Source organism: Microtus oregoni, unplaced genomic scaffold (genome assembly GCF_018167655.1).
Source record: "Microtus oregoni isolate MIOR12 unplaced genomic scaffold, Mior012 000011F_ref0000422, whole genome shotgun sequence".
NCBI lineage: Eukaryota > Metazoa > Chordata > Mammalia > Rodentia > Cricetidae > Microtus > Microtus oregoni.
In genome coordinates, this window is record NW_024543070.1 from 42,336,465 (window position 1) to 42,364,449 (window position 27,985).

A 27,985-nucleotide genomic window follows, 5' to 3' on the forward strand; every position below is an offset into this window, starting at 1 on the left:
ACCTCATCGAAGGCATGAGAAGGGTAATATTATCTAATATTATTTAAGTAGGCAGTAAGTGCAATCAAGCAGCTTCCAAAGCGTGTAGTATATGACAGACAACTGGCTACCAGAGTAATCAAAGTCTCACTTGCAATGTTGAAGCTACCAACTTTGGCTAATACCTAGCCTAACTGACAGACCATTTTTTAGAGGCAGGAAATTTTTTTGAACCGTCTTACACTGTCTTGGCAAAGTTTGGCAGTCTTTTTCTTCTGTTCTGCGTATCCAGTATGGACACCATGTACTTTGTCAATGGTCGAGGCATGGGCAGTTCCTTGCCCAAAGGCCAATTGTGCCAAGAAGAAAACAAACTCCAAGTGGAATATCTTTGGTGCTTATCATTTTGGGGGACTATATTGGTGCTGTCAGAAGCAATCGTGTCTCACATCACGTCGTGGTTCTATAATTTTATAGTGAAGAAAACTTTATCGAGCCATTTCCTACATGCCATTAAAGCATAAATCAGGATTCTGGACGTGGAAGCTCAGGATTTAGGAGGTGGAGACAGGAGAATTGGGAGTTCAAGGTCATTCTAAACTACAAAGAAAATGAGAGGCCTGAGTTACTGAAATTCTCAGAAACCCAAAACAACTACTTTTGGCCCTTTCTTTGGACACTTCTAAAAGCCTTAGCCTGTCTGAATATCAACTTCAGTAAACTTAGTGGAAACTATAGTTTTGTTTAGGCTCTTAACTTCTCAGGCATAAGAACATTGGTAAAGAAAGGGTGAATCCCGTGATCTGGTGTAGTTTTCAGATAAGAATGGCCATTTAATCCTTTTCTTTATGTTAATGCTCCCCCGCTGTCCTGGAACTCACTCTTTGTGGACTAGGCTAGCCTTGATCCAACTGGAAGAGATTCACTTGCCTCTGCTTCCCAAGTGCTTGTATTAAATGGGATTAAAGGCGTGTGCCACCAGTGCAGGGTTTAAAGGCCACTATTAAAGAAAGATCAAAGGATTCGCTCCCACAGAAAATGATGGAAATTCTGAGCAAACCCCTCACCTTTTGGGGCCTTGGGTGAGTTTAAAGGGGCTTTACAAATTTATTATAGTTCTCATTTATGTGTGTGTATCATGACTAGAATATGTGATCCACAGATTGGACATTGTTTAGATAAAGTGTAAACAACACAGTATGATTTTAGGATAAAGTGTTCTGCCTGCCATGACCCCCTCAGCAGGTAGCAGGCAATAGAGAGGCATCCTCAGCAGGGCTGGCCCGTGGGTTGACTTTGTCCCCACCAGTCTAAGGAAGGGGTTCACTCCATACTCAGCTCCTCTTTTCCTGAGTATAGCAGTGAGCAATGTATTACACTTTCGCGTTTGCAGGCTGTGGAGGTGCTCAGATCTTACAGGGCTTGCTGCTTGTACATATGCCACGGCTTGTACATATGCCACAGCTGGCATGTGGCAGTCAGAAGATAGCTCTGTTCTTCCACAATGTGGCCCTCCGTCCCATCTCCCGGGCCGGAGACGAGCACGAGGACCAGCCGTCACCGACAGGGGGCGCCGCCACCGTCCCGAAGGGCGCCCACCCGCGGAGTCGCACACGCTAGGCCTCCCAGTGCGCCTGCGCCGAGTGTGGACTCCGCTCTTCTTTCCCCGACGCCCGGCTGTCTCGGCCCGGGTGAAAACTGCGTGACACGCAGGGAGCGTAGCGGCCATCTTCGTCTTCTGGGTACGTCAGCTGAGCGGGTTAGGGCTGGAGAAGCGCTGCGCAAGCGCACCCACGACGGCCCCAGGTAACTCCCATCTGAACCGAGAGGCGTCGCCGCCGCCGCCGCCGGAAGTTTGGTGTTTGCCGCGGGCGGCGACGGTCGCGGCAGAAGCAGCTGAGCGTCTCCGGGTACCCGGATGTGAGCGCCCCAGGCTCCGGGCGGACGCCGGCCGCGCAGCAGGGAGGTAGGTGAGCATCCCCACGGCCCTCGCCACGGCGGGCGGCTGTCCTCGCTGTCGCCCGCCGCACGCCTCTTCCTCGTGGGTCCCGGCTGCTCGCACCTCCGGAACCAGCGGGAAGGCTCGTAGCCGCGGGCGCCTGAGGTGGGCGGTCGCGCGTCACCTGCCGTTGCTTGCCGGCTGTCAGAGTCGCAGAGGAGCCGGGTCCTCGGACGGCCGGAGGTGGCTGCAGCCATGGCGACTGCCGGCAGCCTGCGCTCGGAGTCCGCAGGTAGCCGGGGCCTGGTCCCCGCCCCCGGCCTCCCGCCCTCCTTCCGTCCGTCCGTCTTTCCGCCGTCGCTCTCCAGTCTCCTGCGGCAGCGGGGCTGCGGCAGCGGCGCCTCCCGCTGACCCGGCCTGAACCCTGAGGCCCTGCAGCCTGCGGGCAGGATGTGGGGGATCCCGACTCCGCGTCTTCATCTTGGGAGGGGAGCGATGGCCCGGTTCCCCATCTCAGGAAGTAATGCAACCTGGAGATGGAGGCCGAAGCACAGGTAGGGTCCTTTGAGGGCCCCAGGAAGTTTTGTACGGTGGAGAGGTGTGAGCGGAAGTGAATTGGATATTAGATTTTGATCACGCTCGTCAGATTTTGCACCGGCAGAGTAACCTGTCTGTGTCACCAGAGGTCCAAAAATCGGATCCCCACACCTCACCTCCAAATGGTGCGTTGTGCAAGTGGGTGGCGGTAGGCGAGGGAGTGGGAAGTACAGGAAGATACAAGAAGTACTGTAGTCTTAGCAGAAATGGATTTCTTGTAGCAAGAAGCAGTGGCACCCATGCAGTCCCTAAATGATACTACAAAACAACTGTTTTTATTTTTCTTTCCCGTTTTCACCATATAGTTCAGGCTGGCCTGGAACTCAGATCCACCTGCCTCTGCCTCCCTAGTGCTAGGATTAAAGGCGGTCACCACTGCACCAGGCACAAAACTGCATGTTATTTGGTGAAATAATGAGGATGTGACCTGATGCTCCTCCCCCAATCTAAACAATTTTTACAAAGTAGGAATGAGGGCCGAGGGGATGATTCAGCTGGTAAAAAGGCTAAGCCTGACAAGCTGAGTTTGATACTTGATCATGTGGGAGGAGAGAGCTGACTCAAAGCTCAGGATGTCGATCGTAGTGTATAGCTTAACATGAGCCAGGGCTCTAGGACCAGAAGTAAGAAAGTTGGTGAAACACAATTTCAGCTGTGCTGGTCAAGGTTTCAGTGAACTGAAGCTGTATTTCACTTTTGTGATTGCATTTTACATAGGGTACTAACTCTAATGAATTTTTTTTTAACTTGAAAAAACTTTATAAAATTCCCACCGAGACTATCATGAACAAAACAAAACTAAATGAAACTGCTTAATTTGGAAACTCCTAATTTATCGTCTGAGGAAACGAGGAAGTTAGTAGTAGTAGACACGCTGTGCGTGCGTGTGCGTGCGTGCGTGTGCGTGCCTGCGTGTGTGTGCTTGTGTGGTTTTTCCATACAGCGTTTCTCTGAGTAACAGCTTTGGCAGTCCTGGAGCTCATCACTCTCTAGACCAGGCTGTCCTCAAACTCACAGAGATCTGCCTGTGTCTGCCTCCAGACTGCTGGGATTAAAGGCGTGTGCCGCCATACCTAGCAATAGAAATTCTTAATGAACAAAATTTCTAAAAGTTGCTGATTAGTATGTTATAATTATTTCACTATTACATTTTCACACATGTATTCATATTTTCAATTATATATAGTTACTCCCTCACTACCCTTTCTTCTTTTTCTGCCATTCCCTCTGATCACCTTTCTCTTTTCTGCTAGTCCCTTTTACTTTTGGGGTGGGAATGCCAATGAGTTTAATTAGGGTTCTTCATGGATCCTGAAAGCTAAGAGTGGCTATACTGGGGAGAATCTGTCTCTCACCAGAACTCCGGGGAAGCTGAGCCTCCTCAGTGTTGCCCTACCTTCTTCAAGTTCTATTTATCTTAATCTTATTTAATCTGTTCCTTGCCAGGTTTTTGTGCCTACATTTAAATTGAGAAATTATACTTCACAGAAAGGATACTATGATGAATATCATTAACTCCCTTTGCGGGATGGTCTTTGTTGACTTCAACACACAGAGTTGATTGTTATTTGTCCTATAAGTGACTAGCGCTGTATAATTCAAAATGATGTATTTTTATAATAGTCGGTTTTTTTCTATGACTTTTATGACGTTTGTCCTTCCTAGAGTTCACTAAATAACCTCAACTGTTGGTAATGAACTAAGATGATTATTAGAATTCTGTTAACCCTTTTGAAGCTTAGGCTTTTTATGTGTGTACATGCATCAGTGAAAATTCTTTGGCTTTATATTTACAGAAACTTTATTACTGTAATTCTAGTTGGTAATGAAGCATTATTCTCTGTCATTTTTGCTTTTGAAAGAACAGCAACTTTTATTTTGCCCAGCAACCTTTTATACCTTTACTCCTTTACTCCTTCTGTGGAGACCCACCAGCCAGATGGCAGTTTGATTTTTATGATAAATCTCAATCATTTTCACCTCTCATTCTCCCTCTCTCCCATTGGCATTCTTCTCAGAATCCCTACTACTTTTATGTCTCTCTGTGTGTGTCTCTGTGTGTCTGTGTGTATGTGTGGCCTCCATGAGTTTCATTATAGTTCTTTGACTGAGAATGGGGTGGGAATTTATTCACTGGAGCAAGGGCAATTTGTAGGACTGTGGGTCTTTTCTGTTTGGGAATTGGATGTTACGAATTTTTGATTCATTCTTATCCTGTAGGAGTAAATAAAAAGACATTGTTATTTTAATGTAGTGGCTCCCTCCCTTTGCTCCAAGCAGCTCAGGCTGGCCTTGAAGTATACCTACTTCCACTTCTCTGTTGGTAAACACCCACTGTGCTCTCCCTCCTCCCTACTGTCTTTTGGAGTGAGAGCGTCTCACCTTAGAGCCCTCTGAGATTACAGGTGTGAAGCACCACACCCAGCCTCTTTTCCTTTTTTTCTCTTCCTCTTCCTTCATAGGTTCCTGCTGTGTAACCCAGGCCTCCCAACTGCTGTGATTACAGGTCTGTACCACCACTTGTGGCTATTGTTCTTGTTCTCAAATTTCAGAATTCCTTTGTCCTCTTAAAGATCATGTAGGATCTACTGCTGTGAAGAGACACCAGAAGTTTAGTTAATTATCATCTGGGCAGGACTTGGCCCATGCTGTTCTGGTAGCCACTGGTGTTGGAGAAGGAGCTAAGAGTCTTGACTCACAAGCATCAGGAAGTGGTCTGAGACACCGAACATGGTTGAGCATATATGAGACCTCAAATCCCACTTCCATAGTGACACACTTCCTCCAACAAAGCTACACCTAATAGTGCCACTCCCTTTGTGTTTATGGGGCAATTACTTTCAAATTACCACAGATTCTAAATAGCTTTTTGTTTGTCTTTATTTGTTTTGTTTTGTTTTTCTGATACAGGGGTTCTCTGTATAGCTCTGGCTGTCCTGAAATTGCTCCTGAATCAATCGGGCTGGCCTCAAGTGTCTAGAGATTCGCCTGTCTCTGGCTCCTGAGTACTGGGATTAAAAAGGCAGTTGCCACTGCCGAGCTCTTATGTAGGATTAAGAAGCTTTTGTTGATATTGTTATATATGTTATAGCTATTGTGTTATAAGTAATCATCTTCAAATGTATCAATGCCTGAATTAAAAGTTAATATAAACTGCTGGAGAGATGAGTCAGTGGTTAAGAACACTTGCTTACTCTTTTAGAAGACCTAGGTTCAGTTCTCACTGTCCACATGGTAGCTTACAGTCATCCCTAATTCTAGTTGCAGAGATACCCTCTTTTGACCTTCATAGGTCACATACATATGGTGGACAAAATACATACAGGCAACACACTCACACATATCCAATAAGTAAATCTAAAAATAGATAATATGAGTAGCATCTTTAATGATACCTAACAATATGCCAATTAGATTGCCAAAGAGTGGTAGTTGTATTACATTTTGTAAATTAGTGTTTAGCTTAATAGAATACAACTGGGTTGTTTAATGAGCTCTATCAGTTGCTGTTTTCTGGTCAAAGTACATGAAGAAAAATCCAACTTCATAGTACTATGTTGAGAGGGAAATTTAATAATTTTTAGAAGCCGGGCAGTGGTGGTACAGCCTTTAATCCCAGCACTCAGGAGCCAGCACTCGGGAGGCAGAGGCAGGTGGATCTCTGTGAGTTCCAGGCCAGCCTGATCTACAAGAGTTAGTTCCAGGACAGGCTCCAAAGCTACAGAGAAATCTTGTCTCCAAAAACTAAAAAAATTATTTTTAGATAATTGTGATTGTCTAACAAATCAATAAGTGAGTACTACCCTGCCTGTACTTAATTGTAAAATCACTGGTCTCGTTTTTATCTTTTTTTTTTTTTTTTTTTTTGAGTGAGGTGGTGTCACTTTGTTGTTACAGGGCTGGCCTGTCCTTGAACTCTTAGGCTCAAAGGGATCCTTTTGTCTCAGCTTCCTTGAGTAGCTGGAACTATAGGGAACCCTGCATTTTTTTTTGTCTTTATTTTGTGCTTGGGATGGAACCTAAGACCTGATACATGCCAGGCAAATGATTTTCTACTGAGTTGCATCTCTGTGTATTTTTTCTGTGCAGTGTATATAACATGTTGATTTATAGTCATCCTTTTGTTGTTTTGTTTTTGGAGGTAGGGTTTCTTTGTATAACAGCTCTAGCTCACCTAGAACTCACTTTGTAGAAAGTGCTAGACTTGACCTCACAGAGGTCCACCTGCCCCTGCCTCCCAGGGTTTAAAGGTGTGCACCATCACTGTCCAGGGATTTGTAGCATCTTAAAAATGTATATTTAGCTGGGCAGTGGTGGTGCACGCCTTTATTTCCAACACTCAATATCTACATACACATCATGCACACACCTCCAATAACAAAAAAACGAGGCAGAGACAGGTGGATCTCTGAGTTCGAGGTCAGTCTGGTCTACAAGAGTGAGTTCCAGGACAAGCTCCAAGCTATATAGAAATCCTGTCTCAAAAAACAACAACAACAACAACAAAAAAAATTCAAAAAGCAAAAAAACAAAAAAATTAACAGTTTATGTACCTGCTGTTTTTAAAGGCTGTCAAAATTCTATCTTGGAAACCAGGTGTGATACACATTTGTAATCACACTTGGGGGGTGGAGTCCAGTCTGGGTTACGTAGCAACTCCATCTCAAAAGTCTGACTGACTTCTTACTACTTTTCTTGAGTATTTTAGAACAGTTTTGAATATTTTTGCTTATATAAATGCTTCTTTTGTTCTTGTAGTTAACTTATTTTTTTTTTTTTTTTTTTTGTTTTTCGAGACAGGGTTTCTCTGGTTTTGGAGCCTGTCCTGGCACTAGCTCTGTAGACCAGGCTAGTCTCGAACTCACAGAGATCCGCCTGCCTCTGCCTTCCAAATGCTGGGATTAAAGGCGTGGGCCCCCACCGCCCGGCTAGTTAACTTATTTTTTATGAGGTACTAAATTCTTGATCCTCATGTGTTGTAGGAGGCCGCTTGTTCCCGACTGCTCAGCCCCAAAATAACCACACAGAAACTGTATTAATTAAATGACTGCTTAGCCTATTAGCTCTAGCTTCTTAATGGCTAGCTCTTACATCTTAATTCAACCCATTTCTATTAATCTCTGTATCGCCACGAGGTTGTGGCTTACCAGTAAGGTTCCAGCTTGTCTGTTCCCAGGGGCAGCTACATGGTGTATCTCTGACTCCGCCTTCTTTCTCCCAGTATTCAGTTTAGTTTTCCCCACCTACCTCTATTCTGCCCTGTGCAGGCTCAAGACAATTTCTTTATTAACCAATAGTGTTCACAGGATACAGAGGTGAATCCCACATCACTCATGAATGGGTGGAGAAAGGGCATGGTATCATGAATTGGCTGATAATTGTTTAAACTGACATTATATCAGAGTTCTGTCAGTGCAGCTTAGTGGTAGTGTTTGTCTAACATGCATGTGGCCCCACGTTTTTTTGTTATTGGAGGTGTGTGCATGATGTGTATGTAGGTATAGAGTCAGTTTCTTCCACTTTTATGTGGGTTTCAGGTACCCAGACTTGTGACAAATATCTCTACTTGCTGAGCCATCTAGCCAGCCCTTGCTAGGTATTTTTTTTTAACATGAGAGAAACTTAAATTACCTTAAATTATGGGAGTTAATTGGAACGTTACACAGAGAAACGAAGAGATGACTGCAGAGTGAGAGCTTGTGAGAGAGAAGAACAGAAACTATTTAACATTAGGATTTATCAGGAAACACACCAGGCCCTGTAAACCTAAGTGTAGTTCAGAACTCACATAATTGTGGAGTACCACAGTATATCTCTGGAAATTGGTTCACCTTACTTCAATTCCTTGGTAAGTGTTCTGTAACTGCTAATCTTGTCTGTCTCAACTAGGTGAATTTGCCTTTTGGAACATTTGGCAGTATCTGAAGGTATTTTGTCAGTGTTGGGGAAAGGGATGCTATTGACTTCTAGCGGGTATTGGCCATGAATACTACTAAACATCCTCTGATCACACAGGCAGCTCTTCATTACACGACCTTTATCAGCTCATTTAATAGTGATGAAGTTGATAAACCCTGCATTATCATTGACTATCTAATGGCTGCTCTGGTCTCAGAAATCCACTCTTAAATTTGTTTTGTTTATTTGTGTGTGTGTAATATATGTGGAAGAGGACAGGGTATGGGAGTCAGTGGTCTTCTACCATTTGGGTTCTGGGGATTGAAATAGGGTGATCAGGCTTGGCAGCAGCATCTTTGCCTGCTTGAGCCACATCACTGGCCTCTAGAACTCGTTCTAGGATAGGCAGGTGTGCACTATGGTTAACTTTATGAGCTGCTTAAGACCTTTGGTTTTTTTAAAAGTGGGTGATTGTGGGCTATAAAGATTTTTTTTTTTAAATCACAGTTCTGGGGATTGGACACAAATGTGTCTTTGGGGGATACCTGTTAACCTAGAACCAAAGAGACTCGAAGAAAAGGAATGGGTTGAAGAACCAAATTAGTTTGTTTCTGTTTTAAAATTTTTGTGGGTGTTTTTGCCTGCGTGTATGTGTGTGCACCTTGGAAGCAAGTTTCCTAATTGGTAGACTCACCTTCAGCTGTGGTCTCTTCCCTACCTACCTTTCAGCTGTGGTCTCTTCCCTGTTTCATTTTAAATCAAGTTCTGTAGTTTCTTGTTCAACTCCTCCCCCTCCCCCCAAGGAAACAGGGTGTGTGGTGGCACACACCTATAATTCTAACACTGAAAAGGTGAGGGAGGAAGATGAAGAATACAAATCCCATCTATACATTTGTCAGAAATAAAAGACTCCAGCATTGAGACACTAAGGCAGGGGGATTTGACAAATTTGAAACTAGCCTGGAATATTTAGTTTATAAAGTTATTTAAATATTATTTTAACTGTATGCGTGTTTTGCTCCCATGTATGTCTTTGTACCAAATGTGTCCCTGGTACTTTCTGAGGCTAAAAGAGAAGGTATCAGATTCCCTGGAACTAGAGTTAAAGGTGGTTGTGTGCTGGAGTCCAGCTGCTGTGGATTTCAGGCCCCAAAGAGGAGAGATGTGGAGTAGGCAAATGGAAGAAGGAAGACTTAGTTAAGTCGGGGGTGGCTGCTGCTTTATTGAAGAAAAGGCTACACCTTTTATACTCTATAATTACACAAAGGATCAGAAAGGGGGCTTGTGAGCTGGGATGGGGCTTGTAAGCAGCCATTGAGGAAGCTAGCATCTACTCTGACAAGTTAATAGTCATTACAATCATGTTACTCTTGCCAGAGGTAAGGCAAGCAGCACTTTACTTCAAGCCCTTGAGGAAATGGGGCGATTGTTTAAATGCCTGACCTTGCAAGAAGGACTCTCTTCAGGGGACCAGGCACTCCATTATAGAATATTGCAGTTTTTTTATATGGCTTAGTTTATCTAAATAGCTAAAGCTTAAAGTGAGCAAAGATGAAGCTAGACAAGTATTGCTGTGAACCTGAGTAGACCTTATGAATTTATAAATCTTGATTATCAAGTATATCTTATTTATCAAATATACCTTATTTGTCAAGCATATGTTACCTGTCTAAATTTTCTAGCAGTTTTATCATGCGTACTACTGTGGCTTGGAATTTTTTTTCCAAAGAGTTAATTATTTTGTTTAAAGAGGCTGTCATTGTATATATCCTCATCCCCTACTGAAACCCACACAAAATTTCCCAAAGGAAAAGGCATAAGGAAAACTCCCATAACACTTGTTATTCTTTTTTAAGAATGGTGGTGGGAGACCAGTCCCATGAGGGCAGCAGTCTCACAAGGGGCCGCAGTAGGTCACCCCAGGTCTCAGTGGGGTAGCCATGGGTCCCCAGAGGCCTTGGTGGATGGGAGACCATGACAGGTGAGAGACAGACAGATACACCATGCAGAGAGAGAGTTTGGGTATAGAGCTTATTTAGTGGGTTATGAAAGTGAAAGGGAAGGTGTAATGGAAAAATTAAAAATGCTGCAGGATCTCCAGCAGCAGTAGGCAGCGGAGATGCTGTAGGTCCCCAAGTGGTGATAGCGGGCCATGTGGCGGTAGGCAGAGGGCCCCGGAGCAGTGGCTGAATCCCAGGCAGGGAGACGCGTGGAGGTCAGGCAAGAGACAGAGACATGGATCAACATGACATGCAGAGTGAGGTTGAATATTTATTTATTCAGGGGGTTATGGAGGGGAAGGAAAAAGGGAGAGGGGGGAGAGGAGAGAGAGTGAAAAAGGGGGGAGGCAAGAAATGGGGAGAAAGGCAGAAGCGGCCGGAAAAGAGAGAGAGAGCTCAGGCCAGAAGCTGAAGATCAGCCTGCTTGTCTCTTAAAGAGAAGAAAGGTAGCTGGCGAGAGGGGGGGGAGGGAGAAAGGCAGTAGCCACCCCCTTCAGAAGAGGGACAAAAAGAGCACAAGCTGCCTGACATAAGGGGATGGTTGGGAGTGGGAAGGGCTTGTCTCTTAAAGGGACAGGGTACCCAGGTGGCGACAGGCCAGCACATCATAACAACACTTAGTGAGAATTATTAAAAATGAAAGTAAGAGGGTGCTGGAGAACTGTCATTGGCAGTGTCAAGATGCTGGAACTTAGTCAGCAGCAGTGGTTGTCATGCTGAGATTCCAACCCAAGTCTTCTGTAATAGGTTTTGTACCTTGATAGCAGTAAGCCAGATCAAGCTGAATTGAAAAAAGTAAAAGGAAGGGTTTATTTTAAACAAAGCAACTCCCAGGTGAATTCTTCAGCCCCCAGAGATTGAGGCAGGAGAAGAAGCAGGAAAAAGGGAGCTTAAACACCCTGTAGGCAAGATGATGTGTTTTCCATAAACTGGATTTGTACCCAAGGATGGTACGCTTTAGGTGGGGCTTTCATGGGAGGAGCCAAAGTAGCTGCCAAGAATGCAGAACTGGGCTTTTTGTAGCCATTTCTTTGTTGGAGATTTTCTGAGAGGGCGGGGTTTGGAGAGAGATGGGATTTTCTGGGTCAAGCGGGAGTAGCTGGAAGTTCCAGCTGAACACTCTGGTAGAGCAAGTACTTTTAACCTCAGAGCGATCTCTTTAGCCTCATAGCCTTGAGTATTGAGTTCAAAACCAGCTGAGTTTACACAACAAAGTTCAGTCAATGTTACATAGAAAGATCCAGGCTCAGAAAACAAAATAGAACTTCTGAGGTGGTTCTTGCCTGGCATACCTCTAGCCTGTTTGAGCCTAGGAAACAACGTGATGGAAGGAAAGAACTGTTCCCATAAGCTAACCTTTAATCACCACATGTGTACTGTGGCAGGCATGTGTAAATGTCTGTGCACGTATACAAATAAATGTAATAAAAATTTTTTGTAGGGTGTGGAGGCACACTACCAGCACTCCAGGTGTATCTCTTTGAGTTTAAGGCCAGCCTGGTCTACCTTCCAGGACAGCTGGGCAGCGGTGATACACACTTTATTTATTTATTTATTTATTTATTTTGGTTTTTCGAGACAGGGTTTCTCTGTGGCTTTGGAACCTGTCCTGGAACTAGGTCTGTAGACCAGGCTGGTCTCGAACTCACAGAGATCCGCCTGCCTCTGCCTCCCGAGTGCTGGGATTAAAGGTGTGTGCCACCATCGCCCGGCTCACTTTTTTTTTTAATTGATATTTATTGAGCTCTACATTTTTCTCTGCTCCCCTCCCTGCCTCTTCCCTCCCCCCTTCAACCCTCTGGCAAGGTCCCCATGATCCAATTTACTCAGGAGATCTTGTCTTTTTCTACTTTTCACTTCCCATGTAGATTAGATCTATGTAAGTCTCCATTAGTATCTGCATTGTTGTCTATGTTCTCTGGGATTGTGGTTTGTAGGCTGGCTTTCTTTGCTTTATGTTTAAAAACCACCTATGAGTGGGTACATGTGATAATTGTCTTTCTGTGTCTGGGTTTCTGGGTTACTTCACTCAAAATAATGTTTTCTAGCTCCATCCATTTTCCTGCAAAATTCAAGCTGTCGTTATTTTTTTCTGCTTTGTAGTACTCCATTGTGTAAATGTACCACATTTTTTTTTTTAATCCATTCTTTGATTGAGGGGCATTTAGGTTGTTCCCAGGTTCTGGCTATGACAAACAATGCTGCTGTGAGCATAGTTGAGCACATGTTCTTGTGGCATGATTGAGCATCCTTTGGATATATACCAAAAAGTGGTATTACTGGGTCTTGAGGAGGGTTGTTTCCTAATTTTCTGAGAAATCACCACACTGACATCGAAAGGGGTTGTACCATCTTGAATTCCCATCAGCAATGCAGAAGTGTTCCCTTTTCCCTACAACCTCTCTAGCATAAGTTGTCATCAGTGTTTTTGATCTTGGCCATTCTTACAGATGTGAGATGTAATCTCAGCGTTGTTTTGATTTGCATTTCTTTGATGACTAAGGCTGTTGAACATTTCCATAAGTGTCTTTCAGCCATTTTAGATCCCTCTGTTGAGAGTTCTCTGTTTAGGTCTGTACTCCATTTTTTTTTTATTGGATTATGTGATCTTTTGGTGTCCAATTTCTTGAGTTCTTTGTATATTTTTGAGATCAGACCTCTGTCTGATGTGGGGTTAGTGAAGATCTTTTTCCATTCTGTAGACTGTTGTTTTGTCTTGTTGACTGTGTTTTTTGCTTTATAGAAGCTTTTCAGTTTCAGGAGGTTCCATTTATTAATTCTCTCAGTGTCTGTGCAGCTTGGGGTTATATTAAGGAAGTGGTTCCCTGTGTCAATGAGTTCAAGTGTACTTCCCACTTTCTCTTCTGTAAGGTTCAGTGTGGCTGGCTTTATTTTGCGGTCTTTGATCCATTTGGACTTGAGTTTTGTGCATGGTGATAGATATGGGTCTATTTTCATTTTTCTACATGTTGATATCCAGTTATGTCAGCATCACTTGTTAAATATGCTTTCTTTTTTCCATTTGATATTTTTTGCTTCTTTATCAAAAATCAGGTGTTTGAAGATATGTGGATTGACATTCGTGTCTTCTATTCGTCCTCCTGTCTGTTCTTATGCCAGGCTGTTTTCAGTTCTGAGGCTCTGTAGTAGAGTTTGAAGTCAGGGACTGTGATGGCTCCAGAAGTTCTTTTTTGTACAGGATTGTTTTGACAAACATTGTTCTCCTCTTTGAATATTTAATTTATAGACCCTTTTTGACACTGCCAGGTCTCATTTGTGGTCTATTTCTCTGCTTATTACAAGGATTTGCTTTTATTAGTCCAGTGTAGGGGCTGCCAGGTCTATTTCTCCACAGATAACACTTGCTTTCTTTAAATAGTAAAATATATAGTAAACAGGAACCTCTTTTTAGCTGTTTCAAAGAGATATAGAAACATGTCTTGAAGTTAGAATCTCTTCTAATGAAGTGATTGAGTTTTTTCCAATGTGACCTGATCTGAAAGATGTCTCAGAGAAATCATCTATGTAGTCCAGACAGGCAAGCAAATCATCTACACTTGCATATTAAGTCAATGGCAGAAGACAGCCAGAATCAGCCTGACATATAAACTAAGGCTTTGTGCTGCTTCATTTTTCCCACACCGTAAGAGGAGGGCAGCAAGGTTAGAGTGCAAAAAAAGGAAAAGTCCTGGATGTGGGCTAGTGTTGGAGTGCTTGTCTGACGTGCACAAGGTTCAGTCGCCAGCACCAGAAGTAAAGAGATGGCTTGGTGATTAAGAGTGTTTGCTGCGCAAGCATGAAGACTGCCATTTGGATCCCAGTACCCAAACAAAAACTGGACCTAGTCCTACACACTACTATGACCCCAGAACTGAAGGGCTGAAGACAGGATAACTGCTGGGACTTTGTAGCTGCCGTTCTAACTAAGAGAGGGAGAGAAAGAGAGAGAAAGAGGGAAAGAGGAAGAGACCCTGCCTCAAAGGAACAAAGTGGGGAGTGACAGAGGAATAGTGGATACACAACATGTCCCTCTGGCCTCTGTGAGTGTGCACAGGTGCACAGCTCCACACCACTGGAAGAAATGAGATTCGGGGGATAAAAGCAGCCTGCAAAGATGAGATAAGTCTCTCACAGTGAACTGAACACATGAGAAAGAAACTACAGATTAGAAGGGTTGTTAGCTCCAGCCATACCAATAATAATCTTTTTTTTTAATTTTTTTATGATTTATTTATCTTTATTTTATGTGCATTGGTGTGAGGGTGTCAGATCCCTTGGAACTGGATTTTCAGACAGTTGTGAGCTGCCATGTGGGTGCTGGGAATTGAACCCGGGTCCTCTGGAAGAGCAGTCAGTGCTCTTAACCTCTGAGCCATTTCTCCAGCCCTACCAATAATAATCTAATGGTCACCATCAGATACTGATTACCCTAAGAACCAGTCAGAATTTCTATCTGTCTTGTTACATGTCAGAATGATTCAAGTAGCTGGAAAGAGAGGTAGAAAGGAAAACAAAAGCCAAAGTAGGACCAGAATAGGGCGAGGAGACTGAGTACACTCAGTGGGAAAGCCTGCCTGGGAGCCGTGCCTGGGATTGAAACCTCCAGGTAGGGAACTGACGACCGGGAAGCCCCTCAGTACAAGGAAAGAATGACAGCTGGCAGTGTTAAGAACCATTAGGAGCTGGGTGTGGTACTTGCCTTTAATCCCAGCACTCAGGAAGCTGAGGCAGAGGCAGGCAGATCCCCGAGTATGAGACCAACCTGGTCTACAAAGTGAGTTCCAGGCCAGTCAGGGATACACAGTCTCAAAAGACAAACAAAATAGAACAAACTTTATAACTGCCAAGTGTTTCCTGACCCATCTCAGTGGTTTGAGGACATCACAGGGTAGTTGTTATTTTGTTTTTGCTAGTGTGTCATCTCAGGCATAGAGCTGTACCAATAATGGAATCTCCTCTGCAGTTCAGTTATAGAGGTATTCGGCTAAGTCAGAAAACTATCCAACTGTGAGTATCCCTTCAAGATTTTCCCAAGTCTACCCTTGGCTCATAGCAGTTCTCAGACGTTGAATCTTGTCTAGTGTTCCAGCCATCAGCCTGCCTGAGCAGCTTCCCATGTGGGAGGACTGTGCCCTTCCCACTGAGCCCTCCCTGCTCTTCTGTTTATCACAGAACCACACCAGTCTGCTTCTTGCAGGACAGTGCAGGAAGATGGCACCCCTTATCTCTCTACTTGAGAGTTCACTCCAAGCCTTGACTCTTGGCTGCCAGGGAAGCATACTGCAGGCTTCTTCTAGTGTCTCCTTATTTGGATTTCCTGAGGACAAAGTGAGGCCAGGAATTCTCAGGTCCCTGGAAGATGCAATTGATCCTGGTCCTTTTGAGTTCAGTGCTGTATGACACTAGGATGACTAGATGACCTTTAGTGTTTCTTTTGGTCTCAAAAGTCAGTCTGATTTTCTTTTTAATTTGGAAATAGAAACAACTGGGGTGAACTGGACTTGATGCCATAGTTCACTCAGCTTGTTCAAATTGCATGAATTCTTTAACCAGGTTATTTTTCATTCCCAGGCTTAATAGACGCCTAAAATGCCTCAAGATAATTATAATTAATTATCTTTATAATTAATCTTGATATTCATTAATGCTTGTTTTGTTTTTTGAGACAGTATCTCATTATGTAGCCTTGGCTGACCTGGAACTCAATATACAGAGGAGGCTAGCCTTGAACTCTCATAAATACACCTGTGACTGCCTCCCATCATTAATGCTTTTTAAATGCTGCCAAATTCTCTTAAAGCTTCTTTCTCCCCAGTGTTCGCAGGGGATACTGGCTCTGCTTTTGGGAGCTAGCAAAGAAGGTAAATGAGTTTTTCCTAGTCAGAAATTTAGTGTTCCTAAGGGTGTAAGAAAGTGTCTACTACATCAGTTCTGAGTCCCTGGGAAGTAGTAGACATCCCTAGCTGTCCTGGAAGTTGTTCTGTAGCCCAGGCTGGCAAACTCAAGGAGATCTGTCTGTCTCATTCCTTAATAGATAACACATCCAGGAAGTTGGAAAATTACTTTTGGTATTTCTGTGTCTAGGAATGTCTATGAGGAAATGATATTTTGACTTTCCTGTTCCTTGCTCTGCACACAGTCCACTAGTATGAGTTTGTGTTCCTTAGCTCAGAGCACTATAAATTGGATTACCCAGCTACCCTTGCTCTGTGTAGTAGAAATACCTTTTCAGGCTGGGGACTTGGAGGAGGTGAGCTGGATTCCTCTCTCCTGTTGCCAGGTCTCTCTGCATTCGCACTTTATCTGCTCAGTGTTTCTGACCGTACTGGGCTTATTTGTGACAATGATGTGTCAATCCCCTCTGGGAAAAAAAAAGAAACACTGTCTTGAAACCCATACCAATAATTAATTAATTATTATTATTATTATTATTATTATTTGAGACAGGTTTCCTCTGTGTGGTCCTGACTGACCTTGAACTCGGATCTGCCTGCCACTGCCTCCCCAGTACTGGGATTAAAGATGTGTGTCATCAGACACAGCCAGATTGTTTTTTAAATAGTTCTTTTTCTTTTCTCTTCTCTTTTTTCTTTTTTTATTTTCTTATTATCCCTGATTGATCTGGAGCTATTATGTAGACCAGGCTGGCTTGGAACTCAAGGAGATCTGATTACCTCTGCCTTCCAAGTTTTGGAATTAAAGGTGTGTGCCAACATGCTTAGCCTAAAAATTAATTTTTTTTTGTTATTGTTGTGTTTTCGAGACAGCTTTTCTCTTTGTAGCCTTGAGTGTCCTGGAATTCATTCTGTAGACCACGCTGGCTTTAAACTTAACAGAGATCTGCTTGCTTCTGGCTCCTGAATGCTGGGATTAAAGGCGTGCACCATAACAGCCTAGCAAAATTAAGTTTCTTAATGCACACATGTTAAAGGAAATCATATATGCTCTTTCCCTAGTTTTCAAGTTATTCCTTTGATGTTCAATATTTACTAAATTTTCATGTGTACCAGTCAATTTTTGTTGTTTAAGAAACGTTGGTAGAGCTGGGTGGTGGTGGCGCACGCCTTTAATCTCAGCACTCGGGAAGCAGAGGCAGGTGGATCTCTGTGAGTTTGAGGCCAGCCTGGTCTACAAGAGCTAGTTCCAGGACAGTCACCAAAGCTACAGAGAAACCCTGTCTCAAAGGAAAAAAAGAAAAAAGAAACTTTGATAGAACTCAGTTTAGGATATCTGTGGCTGCTGTAATTATCATGCAGGTATATGTGGGCTTTACTTTTCCTTGTGGGTTGGACTTGGCCTCACTTGTAGACTAACTCAGTTTTGTCCTTGAGTTCATTCTGAGGCCTAGGCAGAGGCAGCAGATTCCTAGAGAAGCTATTCTCACTGTGATAGAAAAGGTGTAAGAGTGCAAACCCAGACAGGTAGATATATTCATGTTCTGTGTGCATCATTTTCAGTAACATTTTACTGGCCAATGAAAGTAAGATAGCTAGGGCTTTGGGTTGTTGAAGTGTATTCTGTCCATAAAATTTAAGTAACACATTCATCAGCTGGGAAGGAAAAGTACACCTCTTCCATGGACGTAGTGATTGAGGCAGAAGGTAGCAGTTCTTTTTGTTGTTTGTTTATTTGTTTCTTAAGTATAACTTACTACAGTTTGAGATAATAACCACTTCTAGTTCTGGAGCGTTCTGCATATATTGAAGAATCATCTGTAGACTGGTATTTATAGGCTATGTTTGCTTAACCTACTTTTTTAGGATTTATTTTTATTTTACGCATGGATGTTTTGCCTGCATGAATGTACATGGACCATGTGTTCCTGGTGGTCTCAGGCCAGAAGAGGGTAATTTTCCTGTAGCTAAAATTTCAGATAGTTATGAAGCACTATGTAGATGTTAGGAGCTGAGTCTTGGTTCTCTGTAAGAACAACAAGCACTTAACTGCTGAGCTATCTCTCCAGCCTGTTTTGGCTGGTTGACTGGCCAGCTTGCTTGCTTGCTTATTTATTTATTTATTGGCAGGGTTTCGCTGTGTAGCCCTGTCTGTCTGGAACTAGCTTTGTGGATCAGGGTGGCCTGGAATTCACAGAGATCCTCCTGTCTCTGCCTCTCAAGTGCTGGGATTAAAGGCATGTGCCACTACTTCCCAGCTTGGCAATTTTTAATAACAATAGACTTCTATTTTTTTGAATTATGTATTCTCAGTAACTTGTTTTCCTTTAGCTACAGAGCTCTCTCTCTCTCTTTTTTTTAAAAGGTTTTCAAATATACAGAAGTAATTAGAAACATCCCTTAGAGGCATCATCAAGAAACTTGAAAAGGTAAAACAGCATTTCCATTTCATTAAGGTAAGTGGCTTCTAACTTCATTAATTTTGTGTATTTTGAAACGATTAAAAGACTAAATATATTTTATATTTTTAGGGAAGTTTAAGTTTACAATTTTATTTTTAAAATTATTTGTTTTAACTTTGTATGTATGAATGTTTTGCATATCTGAATGTCTGTACACCATGTGCTTTCTTGTTCCACTGGAACTGAGGTTATAGTTGTGGGTGCTGGAAATCGAACCTGGATCCTCTAGAAGAGCATATCCATTTCTGACTTGGACCTTGTTATGTAGGCTAAACTGGCTTTGATCTGGGTGCTGAGATTAAAAAGGATGAATATAACGTCCAGCTTAAAATTTTTATTTTATGTTATATGGATAGGTGTTTTGCCTGTGCATATGTCTGTGCACCACTGCATTTGGAGCCCATAGGGTGGCATCAGATTCTGCAACTGGAGTTATAGATGGTTGTGAGCTTCCCTGGGGGTGCTAGAAACCTGGGTTGATCCTTTGGAAGGGCAGCTAGTGCTCTTAACCATGATCTTTTCAGCTCCTACTCTTTTTCATCCATTTATTTATTTATTTATTTATTTATTTATTTATTTAGACAGGGTTTCTCTGTGACTTTGGAGCCTGTCCTGGAACTAGCTCTGTAGACTAGGCTGGCCTCGAACTCACAGAGATCCGCCTGCCTCTGCCTCCCGAGTGCTGGGATTAAAGGCGTGCGCCACCACTGCCCGGTTATTCATTTATTTTTTAATCTACTTGTTTTTTTTAGTACATATATGAATGTGTGTGTGTGTGCCTGTCAGAATATGTGAATGGAGGTCAGGGAAATCAATTCTCTAGTTCTACCATGTGGGTTCTGGAGATCAAAGTGAGGTCAGGCCTTAGACTTGTTATCAAATCCTGCTCACCTATTTTGTGTAAAAGTAATAAAACATTAAAGTAGCTGTGTAATGAAAAATAAGCTTTTCTCAGCACTGGTCTCATAGTTTGTTTTTCCAGAAATAATAACTGTTTTCTTCTGCAGTCCTACATATATTATGTACATGAACATGGCTCTGTGTGCTGCTTCTTCACTTACCTGCACAATGTTCCACCCTGTTCTTTACCTTGCTTTTCTGGTTTAATTATTGTTTTTTTTGGCTGTTAGAGCCTATTAGTTTTAGTTTATTTGTTGAATACCTTTATCAGATTATAAATTATATGGTAAAATTTTGCTCTTTAAAGTTGGATTTCTTAAAGATTAAATTTGGTGTGTTTTAACAGACCCTTATGGAAATCAGCACCACATTCAAGATAACATTTCCATCACCCCTTGGATTACATCATTTCCTCCTTGATATTTAACCCTTGACTATAACTGATCTGCTTTCTGTCACTAAAACTTGATTTTTATATAATTTCATGAAAAGTAGACTCTTACAATGTGTTTGTATATAGCTTCTGCTGCTTAGCATGGTTATGAGATTCATCCTTGTTCTTTATACCTGCATGTTCTTTGATTTACTGGGTAGTTTCTACTGTAGTGACACGTCACTTTTGTCTATTCCCCCATGACTTATGGGTTGTTTCCCAGGTACTTTGGGGTTTTCAGATTTTGGTTATGATACATTTAACTTTTCTGAAGATTTTTGAACCAGTCTTTCTTGTGGACTTAGTGAATGGAATATTAAAGATCTTCCTGCCTAAACTTCGATTAGAATAGCCAAGATTTTCTCTTTCCTTTTTTTTTTTTTCCAGAAAAGTTTCATAATTTTACATTTAGGTCTTTGATCAACCTGAAATTACTTTTGTGTGTAGTGGGAGCTTCAGGCTGCGTTCCTGCCACCCAGCTCCCGGCCGCCTGGCTAGCTTATGCCCCAAAATAACAACACACAAACTGTATTCATAGAAACACTGCTTGGCCCATTTCTATTAATGTGTGTAGCACCATGAGGTGCTCTTACCAGGAAGATTCTAGCCTACATCCATCCTGGGTCGGAGCTTCATCTCATCTGCCTCAGAGAGGAGAGGCATGGCGATTGCCTCACTTCCTCTTTCTCCCAGCATGCTGTTCTGTTTACTCCACCTATCTAAATTCTGCCCTATCAGATGGGCCAAGGCAGTTTCTTTATTGACCAATGAATTCCCACATCATTTGTGGGTTGTCTGAGGTAAGGAATGATGAAGATGTTCTTGTTTTTCCTATTTTCCTGCTTCTGCTGCTGCTTCCTATCTGTCCAGTACTGGCACAAGTTGAAGACTTGTTTCCATTGATTCGTTGTGTTGAAACCTTATTCTTGTGGAGTGGCACAGGCCTGTAATTCTAGCTCTTAGAAAGTTAAGGCAGGCCATTGGGGCCAGGCCGATCTGAGTGGTCTGTGAGGCCATGTCTGGTTCCATGGCCCTATAACAGCCAGGTTATGAGTTGATGTGTGTGGCTCCTGTTACCATCAAGGGCTGAGCGGATTCCTGGAGTCCAGGCAGCCACCTGAGACCATGTTGGTGTCTGAGGGCCATATTGCTGCCAGTTCCGTACTGATCTGGGTGGCCTGTGCTATCACCGGAGCCGTGGTAATGTCTGGGCCTGATCTGCTGCTGTGGGCCATGTCTGAGTCCATGGTCCTGCTGTACCTGGGGTCTATGTTTATTTCTGTTGTTTATGGCCCATGCTACCGCAGAGTTCTATAGGAACCATGTCCGTTGAAATCCTAGGGCCCAGCTGAGCTAGCACTCGCCCTTCACTGCCCCTGGGAGAGCTGGCCCTGCCCACAGGTGGGCGTGGAAGAGCTGGCCCCTATGGCAGGGACCTAGAAGCGCTGACTCTGCCCTTTTGAGGGTGGTGATCTCAGTGGCCTGGACTGGATCAGCTACCGCCCAGATCCACATCCAGGACTTTGAGTTGGTCCAGCCCAATATCTACCCATCTATGACTTGTCAGTGTGTGAAGGAACTGGTCCTGTGGAACCACAGCTGTAGGATCTCCATATCTAGGGGCAACAGCAGGATATCTGAAAGGAGTCCAGAATTGATGATGTACCAGAAGCCAGAGGCCTTGAATCAGACCAGCAACTCATTGCAATGACCATTTGCAAGTAAAACCAAGTAGACAGAAGGGTTAACTGCGTGGTACATGTTCCTAATGTCACTCAGATGAGTGAAGAGGTGTTGGATGGGCAGGAGAAGTAGGAATAAAGTGATCTTTTTGTTTTGTTTTTAATTTATTAAAAAAATTATTGGGGGTTTTTGACTGTATGTATGTCTGTGTGATAGTGATGGACCCTAGAGTCATAGACAGTTGTGAGCTGCCATGTGGGTGCTGGGAATTGAACCCTGGTTCTCTGGAAGAGCAGTCAGTGCTCTTAACTGCTGAGTCATTTAAAATTTCTTTTGTGGGGTATGCTGTGGCGGGAGGGGGGAGGTGGTTGAGGGGTAGATATGAAGAGACTGAGAAATAAGTGGGATTAGGGTACAAGATGTGAAATTCCCAAAGAATCATTAAGAAAAATGCTTTAAAAAATTGAGGCAGGATTAATGATAGTTGAAAGTAAGCTTGGACTTACCCTGTTGGAGGAGTGGGAATGAAATATGTGTGAGACTCTACTTCTCCATTCTATTTTTCTCTCTGTCCTTGTCAGTGTTATGATGATCTGAAGTAAGCTTGGAAATTGGTTATTGTCAGTATTTCAGTGTTTTTTTTCTCTTTTTTTGGTAGGGAGACAGCACTGTTGGAGATTGTATTTAGGGTACCACACATACTAGGCTGGTACAACTTCGCTCTTTTAGTTTTTAAAATATTTACTTATTTTTATTGGTGTTTGCCTGTTTATGTGTGTGTGCATTGTGTATGTGTCTTGTGCCCATAGAGGCCAGAAGAGGGCATAGGATGCCCTGAAACTGGAGTCACAGGTGGTTTTAAACTGCCTAGTGGGTTCTGGGAATTGAATCCAGGTCCTCTGCAAGAACACCAAATGCTTCTTATTGCTGAACCATCTCTCCAGCTCTCGTTTCATTCTCTCTTGGTTTTTTGAAGCAGGATTTCTCTGTGTGGCCCTGTCTGTCCTGGATCTTGCTCTGTAGATGCTATGATTAACAGTGTGTTCCACTATTAGGACTGTTTTTCTCTTGTTAAAGTAGTTCTTTGGCTTTTCTACATGATTTACATTTCCATAGAATTTTTTTTCTTTTGAGACAGAATCTCATATAGTCAAGGTGACCAGTCTCAAGCTTACTGTATAGCCTAGCATGACCTCGGATTTTTGAAACTCCCATTTCTACTTCACAATTTTTGGGATTGTATCTATGCACCACCAAGATTCACTTTGAAAACAAAATTATTTTTTGGGTTGGCATGATAGTGCACACTTTAAATCCTAGCACTCCTGAGACAGATTTCTGTGAGTTCCTAGTCAGCCATAATGGCGTGTGGTAGTTTGAATAAGAATGGCTCTCATAGGCTCCTACTGGCTTGTCACCAGGGAGTGGAACTCTTTGATAGGATTATAATGATTAGGATGTATCAGTGTTAGAGGAAGTGTGTAACTGGGGGTGGCCTTTGAGGTTTCAAGAGCTCACATCAAGGCCGGTTTCCTTCTCTTTGCCTCTTAACTACTGTGTCAGCACCTGCGAGCATACTGCCACACTCCCCACCACAAGGATAATGGATTAAGCCTCTGAAATTGTAAGCAAGCCCTCAATTAAATGCTTTCTTTTTTATAAGAGTTGCCTTGTTCGTGTGTCTTTTTACAGCAGTAGAACAAGGACTGAGACACATGATAAGACTGTCGAAATAAAATTTAAAGTCAGGGTGTCATTTTGTGTATAAAACTCTTGTGGGGCCAGGTGGTGGTAGCACACACCTTTGATTGCAGCACTCAAGGCCAGCCTGGTCTGCAGATGAGTTCCAGGACAGGTGGGGCTGTAACACAGAGAAACCCTGTCTCAAAAAACAAACAAAAAACCCACAGACAAATAAATAATTGATTATAATTGAATAATAAATATAAAGCTTGTGGATTTGCTGAGTATTGAGTTGAATCTTGGAACCTCTTTGACACAGTTGCATGGTATTCTATTGTACAATTATATATAAGCAGTATTATAGTGATAACTTATTTGTTTGGGTCTTTGTTAATATAATATTGAAATCAATCTATGCATTTATATAGGTATATTTGTAAAATCCTAGAAGTAACATTCTTTGAAATTCAGTATTTATAGTTTTTATTTTGTTTGTGTGTGTAGAATGTGTGGGTTTACATGCTTATTGCTTATTTGTATACATGGCCATGTATGTGTGGATACCAGACATCCAGTGTCTTTCTGTATTGTTCTCCTCCTTATTTTTTACTTATTTATTTAGAGACAAGTAAGTGTCTTGCTATGGAGCTCTGACTGTCCTAGAATTCACTATGTAGAATAGGCTGCCCTTGAATTCACAGAAATCCGCCTGCTTCTGCCTCCTGAGTGTTGGGATTAAAGGGTGAGCCACCATGCCTTGTTTTCGTTAGTGAATTTATTTATTTATTTTATTTTTTAAATTTATTCATTTTTATTTATGTACATGTAACTTTGTGAGCATATGTGCACATAATTCTTGCAGGTGCACACATAGGCCAGAGAACATTGGATCCTCTCAAACTGGACTTACAGATAGTCATGAGCTCCCTGTTGTGGGTGCTGGAAACTGAACCTGGTCTTTTGTAAGAACAGTAAGTGTTCTTAGCCATTGGGCCATTTCCCCATTGCCTTTAATTTTTGTTTTTGTTGGTTTTTGTTTTGTTTTTCAAGACAGGGTTTCTCTGTGTAACAGCCTCGCTGTCCTGAAACTAGCTCTTGTAGATCAGGCTGGCTTTGAACAGAGATCCACCTGTCTCTGCCTCCTGAGTGCTGGGATTAAAGGTTTGTGTCACCACTGCTAGGCTAGTCCTTTAGTCTTAATATCCTATTTCTGTTTTGTTTATTATTTGAGGCAGGGATTCCTGTAGCCTAAGGATGGCCTTTAAATCCTGATCAACATGCCTTTATTTCCAAGTGCTGGGATTATAGACTTATACCACTACACCTGGCTGGAGAATCAAAGTCCTGTGGGATTTTGTGCATTGTAGGCAAGTCACTCTACCAAGTGAGCTACATTTCCAGCTCTTAATATCCTTTTTTTTTTTACTTCTGTTTGCTATTTCAGTATTATTTGTTTAGTTCTTCTTTACCTACTAAGTGTTTTAAAGTAAATCAGCTTTACTTATATATCTCATTTTTTTCTGTCTATATATATATATTTGTAGTTTCTCATACAGTTTTACTTTGTTAGTTTAGTACATTTAATATTTATATTGTGAATTGTAATTTGTATTTTAAAACTTTTTTTCACAGTATATAATAGATGTATACTGTTCCAATGAAATTGAATGCTGTGTGTGAAATGAGCTTTGGTAAATATTAGACTAATTTGATGAGGTTAGTTGATGATTAGGTCTCTATCTTTTTTAGCATTTTAAGTAAGTTGTTTTGTTTTTTGTTTTTAGGCGCTGTATAATATGTTAAGAAGTTATAAGGGATGGTTTTATCAGATTATCTTGAGTTATGGTGGCTGAAACATCAGTTCTGTCTTGTGGGAAAAGAACTGTAAGTGAATATGGAGTATTCTATATTTTCAATAAGATAAGTTGCTGTTGAAGAATGTATTTGAGAGGGGTTGGAGAAATGACTCAGTGGTTTAAAATAGTTGTTGCTCTTGCAGAGGATCTGGGTTCTATGCCTCGCACCCACATGTTGACTCATAGCCATCCAAATATTGATACCTCCTGTTCCAGAAGATCCATTGTCCCTTTCTGACCTACGGGCACCAAGTATGCATGTGGTACACTTATATTCAGGCAAAATACGTATACACTTAAAATAAGTCTAAAACATGCATAAAAATGTTTTGAAGACTTCACTGTGTTATTCTAAAGAATGTAGTCTAAAAGAAGGAGTTAAATTTTATTTAAATTGGGGTGTTTTTCTGCATAGTATTATCATTGACCTGCTTCTTGGATTATATAGAAACTTAATGTTTATTTTTTATTTTTTCAGAAATGGCAGCACAAAAGGAAATCTATATTAATAGAGTACTTTACTAAGCGAAGGAGATTAAATAGAAGCCAGAAACCAACAAACTTGGCAAACAAGGAAAGAAGCCTGTTAGCCATAAGACATGTTACAAATGCATCAGTGTCCAGTAGCTGTAGCCTTCAGAAGAAAAAAGTTGTCAGAAATTTTGTCAAAGCAGACAGGTCAGTGATAAATAACTCCTAGTAATAGGGTTAGGCCTGAAACTAAAATAATTAGAACAAATTGGATCTGAATGAAGTTTATTTTAATAAAAAATAAAAACTTCTGAAAATAATAAATTAGAATTAATTTTCTTCAGCTTTCCATTTCCCTGTTCAACAGAGAGCAAATATTTTTTCAGCATTCATGCCAGCTTTTCTCATATCTTAGGAATTTCAGAGAGCAACCTTACTTGAAACACCTGGTATTTCTGTGGGAAATGTACATCAATATAAGTTAAAGTCAATTTTTAAGATCTGCTCTTTAGTAATAATACTAAATTCCTAAGTACTTAGATCTGCACCTACCTGGACACAGTCCTCAAAAAGGCCTCAGAAAGGAAGACATTACTCAGGAATAATGTCCATTCAGGAGAAATCAAAAGAAAATTCCTCCAAAGTTACTAACGAAATTGAAGATGAGAATTTAGAACTAGAAATTGAAGGTTCTCAAAACAGTGTAGTAAAGAAATCAGGTTCCAAGGAAGCTGTTAAGGCACTGGTTAAATCTTCCAACAAAAGTAAAGTAAATCAACCTAAATTGGGAGCACGAATGAGTACAAGGTCAGCATCGGCAGCTGATAAAAACGCAACTAAATCCATTAATAAAAATACGGTAATTGTGAAGGGACAATCACAAGAATCTACAAAAAAGAGATTATGTCAGGAAAAATTAGCACTTGAAACTGTCAAAGGAAATGAACAACTTACCCGGAGATCACAAAGACTGCAGCAGTTAACAGAGTGCTCAACCAGGTCTTTGCGCAGTACAGGGGTTCGGAGGCACACGCAAGCAGGGAAACAGACTTTGCGACCAGCAAGAAGAGAGCAGTGCAACAACAGCACTCAGAATAGATCTGATAAAGTCACAGCAAGTCAGAAGCACGTGAAAAGAAAAGGGCTGGAAATAGAGTCTGATTGTAAGGAGGACAAAAGTTCAGTTACGAATGAAGTAATACATTCTCCCAAAGGAAAGAAGCGCAAAGTACAGCTTCAGACAGCTTATACTTGTAGTTCTCAGTGCATCCAAGGGTCTGAGAAGTGTTGCCAAAAGACTGTTAGAAAAGAAGAATCAAAATCTGTGCCTGTAACTTCTGAGGTTAGAAAATTCAAAGCAGCTACGTCAGTGGTCTCTAAAAAGAATGAACCGAGGAAATCAGCTCACACACAAGTGAATACTAGCACAAAATTCCCTGAAATTCCACAACCATTAGTGCCTGAACAAAGTATTGATCATGAATTGGAGCAAGCTGGAAAGAATAAGCGAGGTAGCATTCTCCAACTTTGTGAAGAAATTGCTGGTGAAATTGAATCAGATACTGTGGAGGTAAAAAAGGAATCGTCACACATGGAAAGGATAAATGAGGAGAAGCCTACAGAAGTCACATCGGAAGGGGCTGATGTTGAAAGACAAATGCTCCCTCAGAAAGAAACAAACCAGAACATGCAGTGTAACCGTTTCTTTCCCAGTAGGAAAACAAAGCCTGTGAAATGCATACTAAATGGAATAAATAGCTCAACGAAGAGGAACTCCAACTGGACTAAAATTAAACTCTCAAAATTTAACTCTGTGCAGCAACATAAGTTGGACTCTCAAGTATCTCCTACATTGGGCTTACTACGAACTGGTTTTTCACCAGCAGTTTTAGAAATGTCTCACTCAGTGTCTCAGAATACATTCTTAGATAAGAAACCACATAGTAATGTAACTTGCCAACAGGATAAAATGGAAGGAAGGAAATCTGAAGAAGTTAAAATTAATAATAATGCTATCGAAATTAATAAAGCCACGAAGAGGGCTCCTGGAAATTGTCATTTGGATAATCATATTAAACCCTCTCCTGATTCACCATTGGATAATCAGATGAAACATTCTTGTGAGTCAGCACCAAATAAGGTAATCATCTTTATTATGTGCAATAGAGGTGCCAAATTCTTTCTATTACT

The 27,985-nt window shown here is 41.9% G+C and overlaps 1 protein-coding gene across 4 annotated transcripts in view; it reads left to right on the forward strand.

Moving 5' to 3' along the window:
* The first annotated feature begins 1,760 nt into the window (after positions 1 to 1,760).
* Positions 1,761 to 27,985, forward strand: part of LOC121453262 (N-acetyltransferase ESCO1-like) — a 76,079-nt gene continuing 49,854 nt past the window's right edge. The window contains exons 1-5 of one of the 4 annotated variants that reach the window (XR_005974988.1): positions 1,761 to 1,945; positions 4,978 to 5,021; positions 18,673 to 18,763; positions 25,253 to 25,352; positions 25,803 to 27,935. Coding sequence is in view for 3 of the 4 variants with exons in the window: in XM_041659863.1 (XP_041515797.1) it covers positions 26,400 to 27,935 (1,536 nt within the window). In the remaining variant the exon portion in view is untranslated. The remainder of the gene's footprint in view (positions 1,946 to 4,977; positions 5,022 to 18,672; positions 18,764 to 25,252; positions 25,353 to 25,802; positions 27,936 to 27,985) is intronic. The other 3 variants (XM_041659863.1, XM_041659861.1, XM_041659862.1) reach the window with 3 other exon arrangements.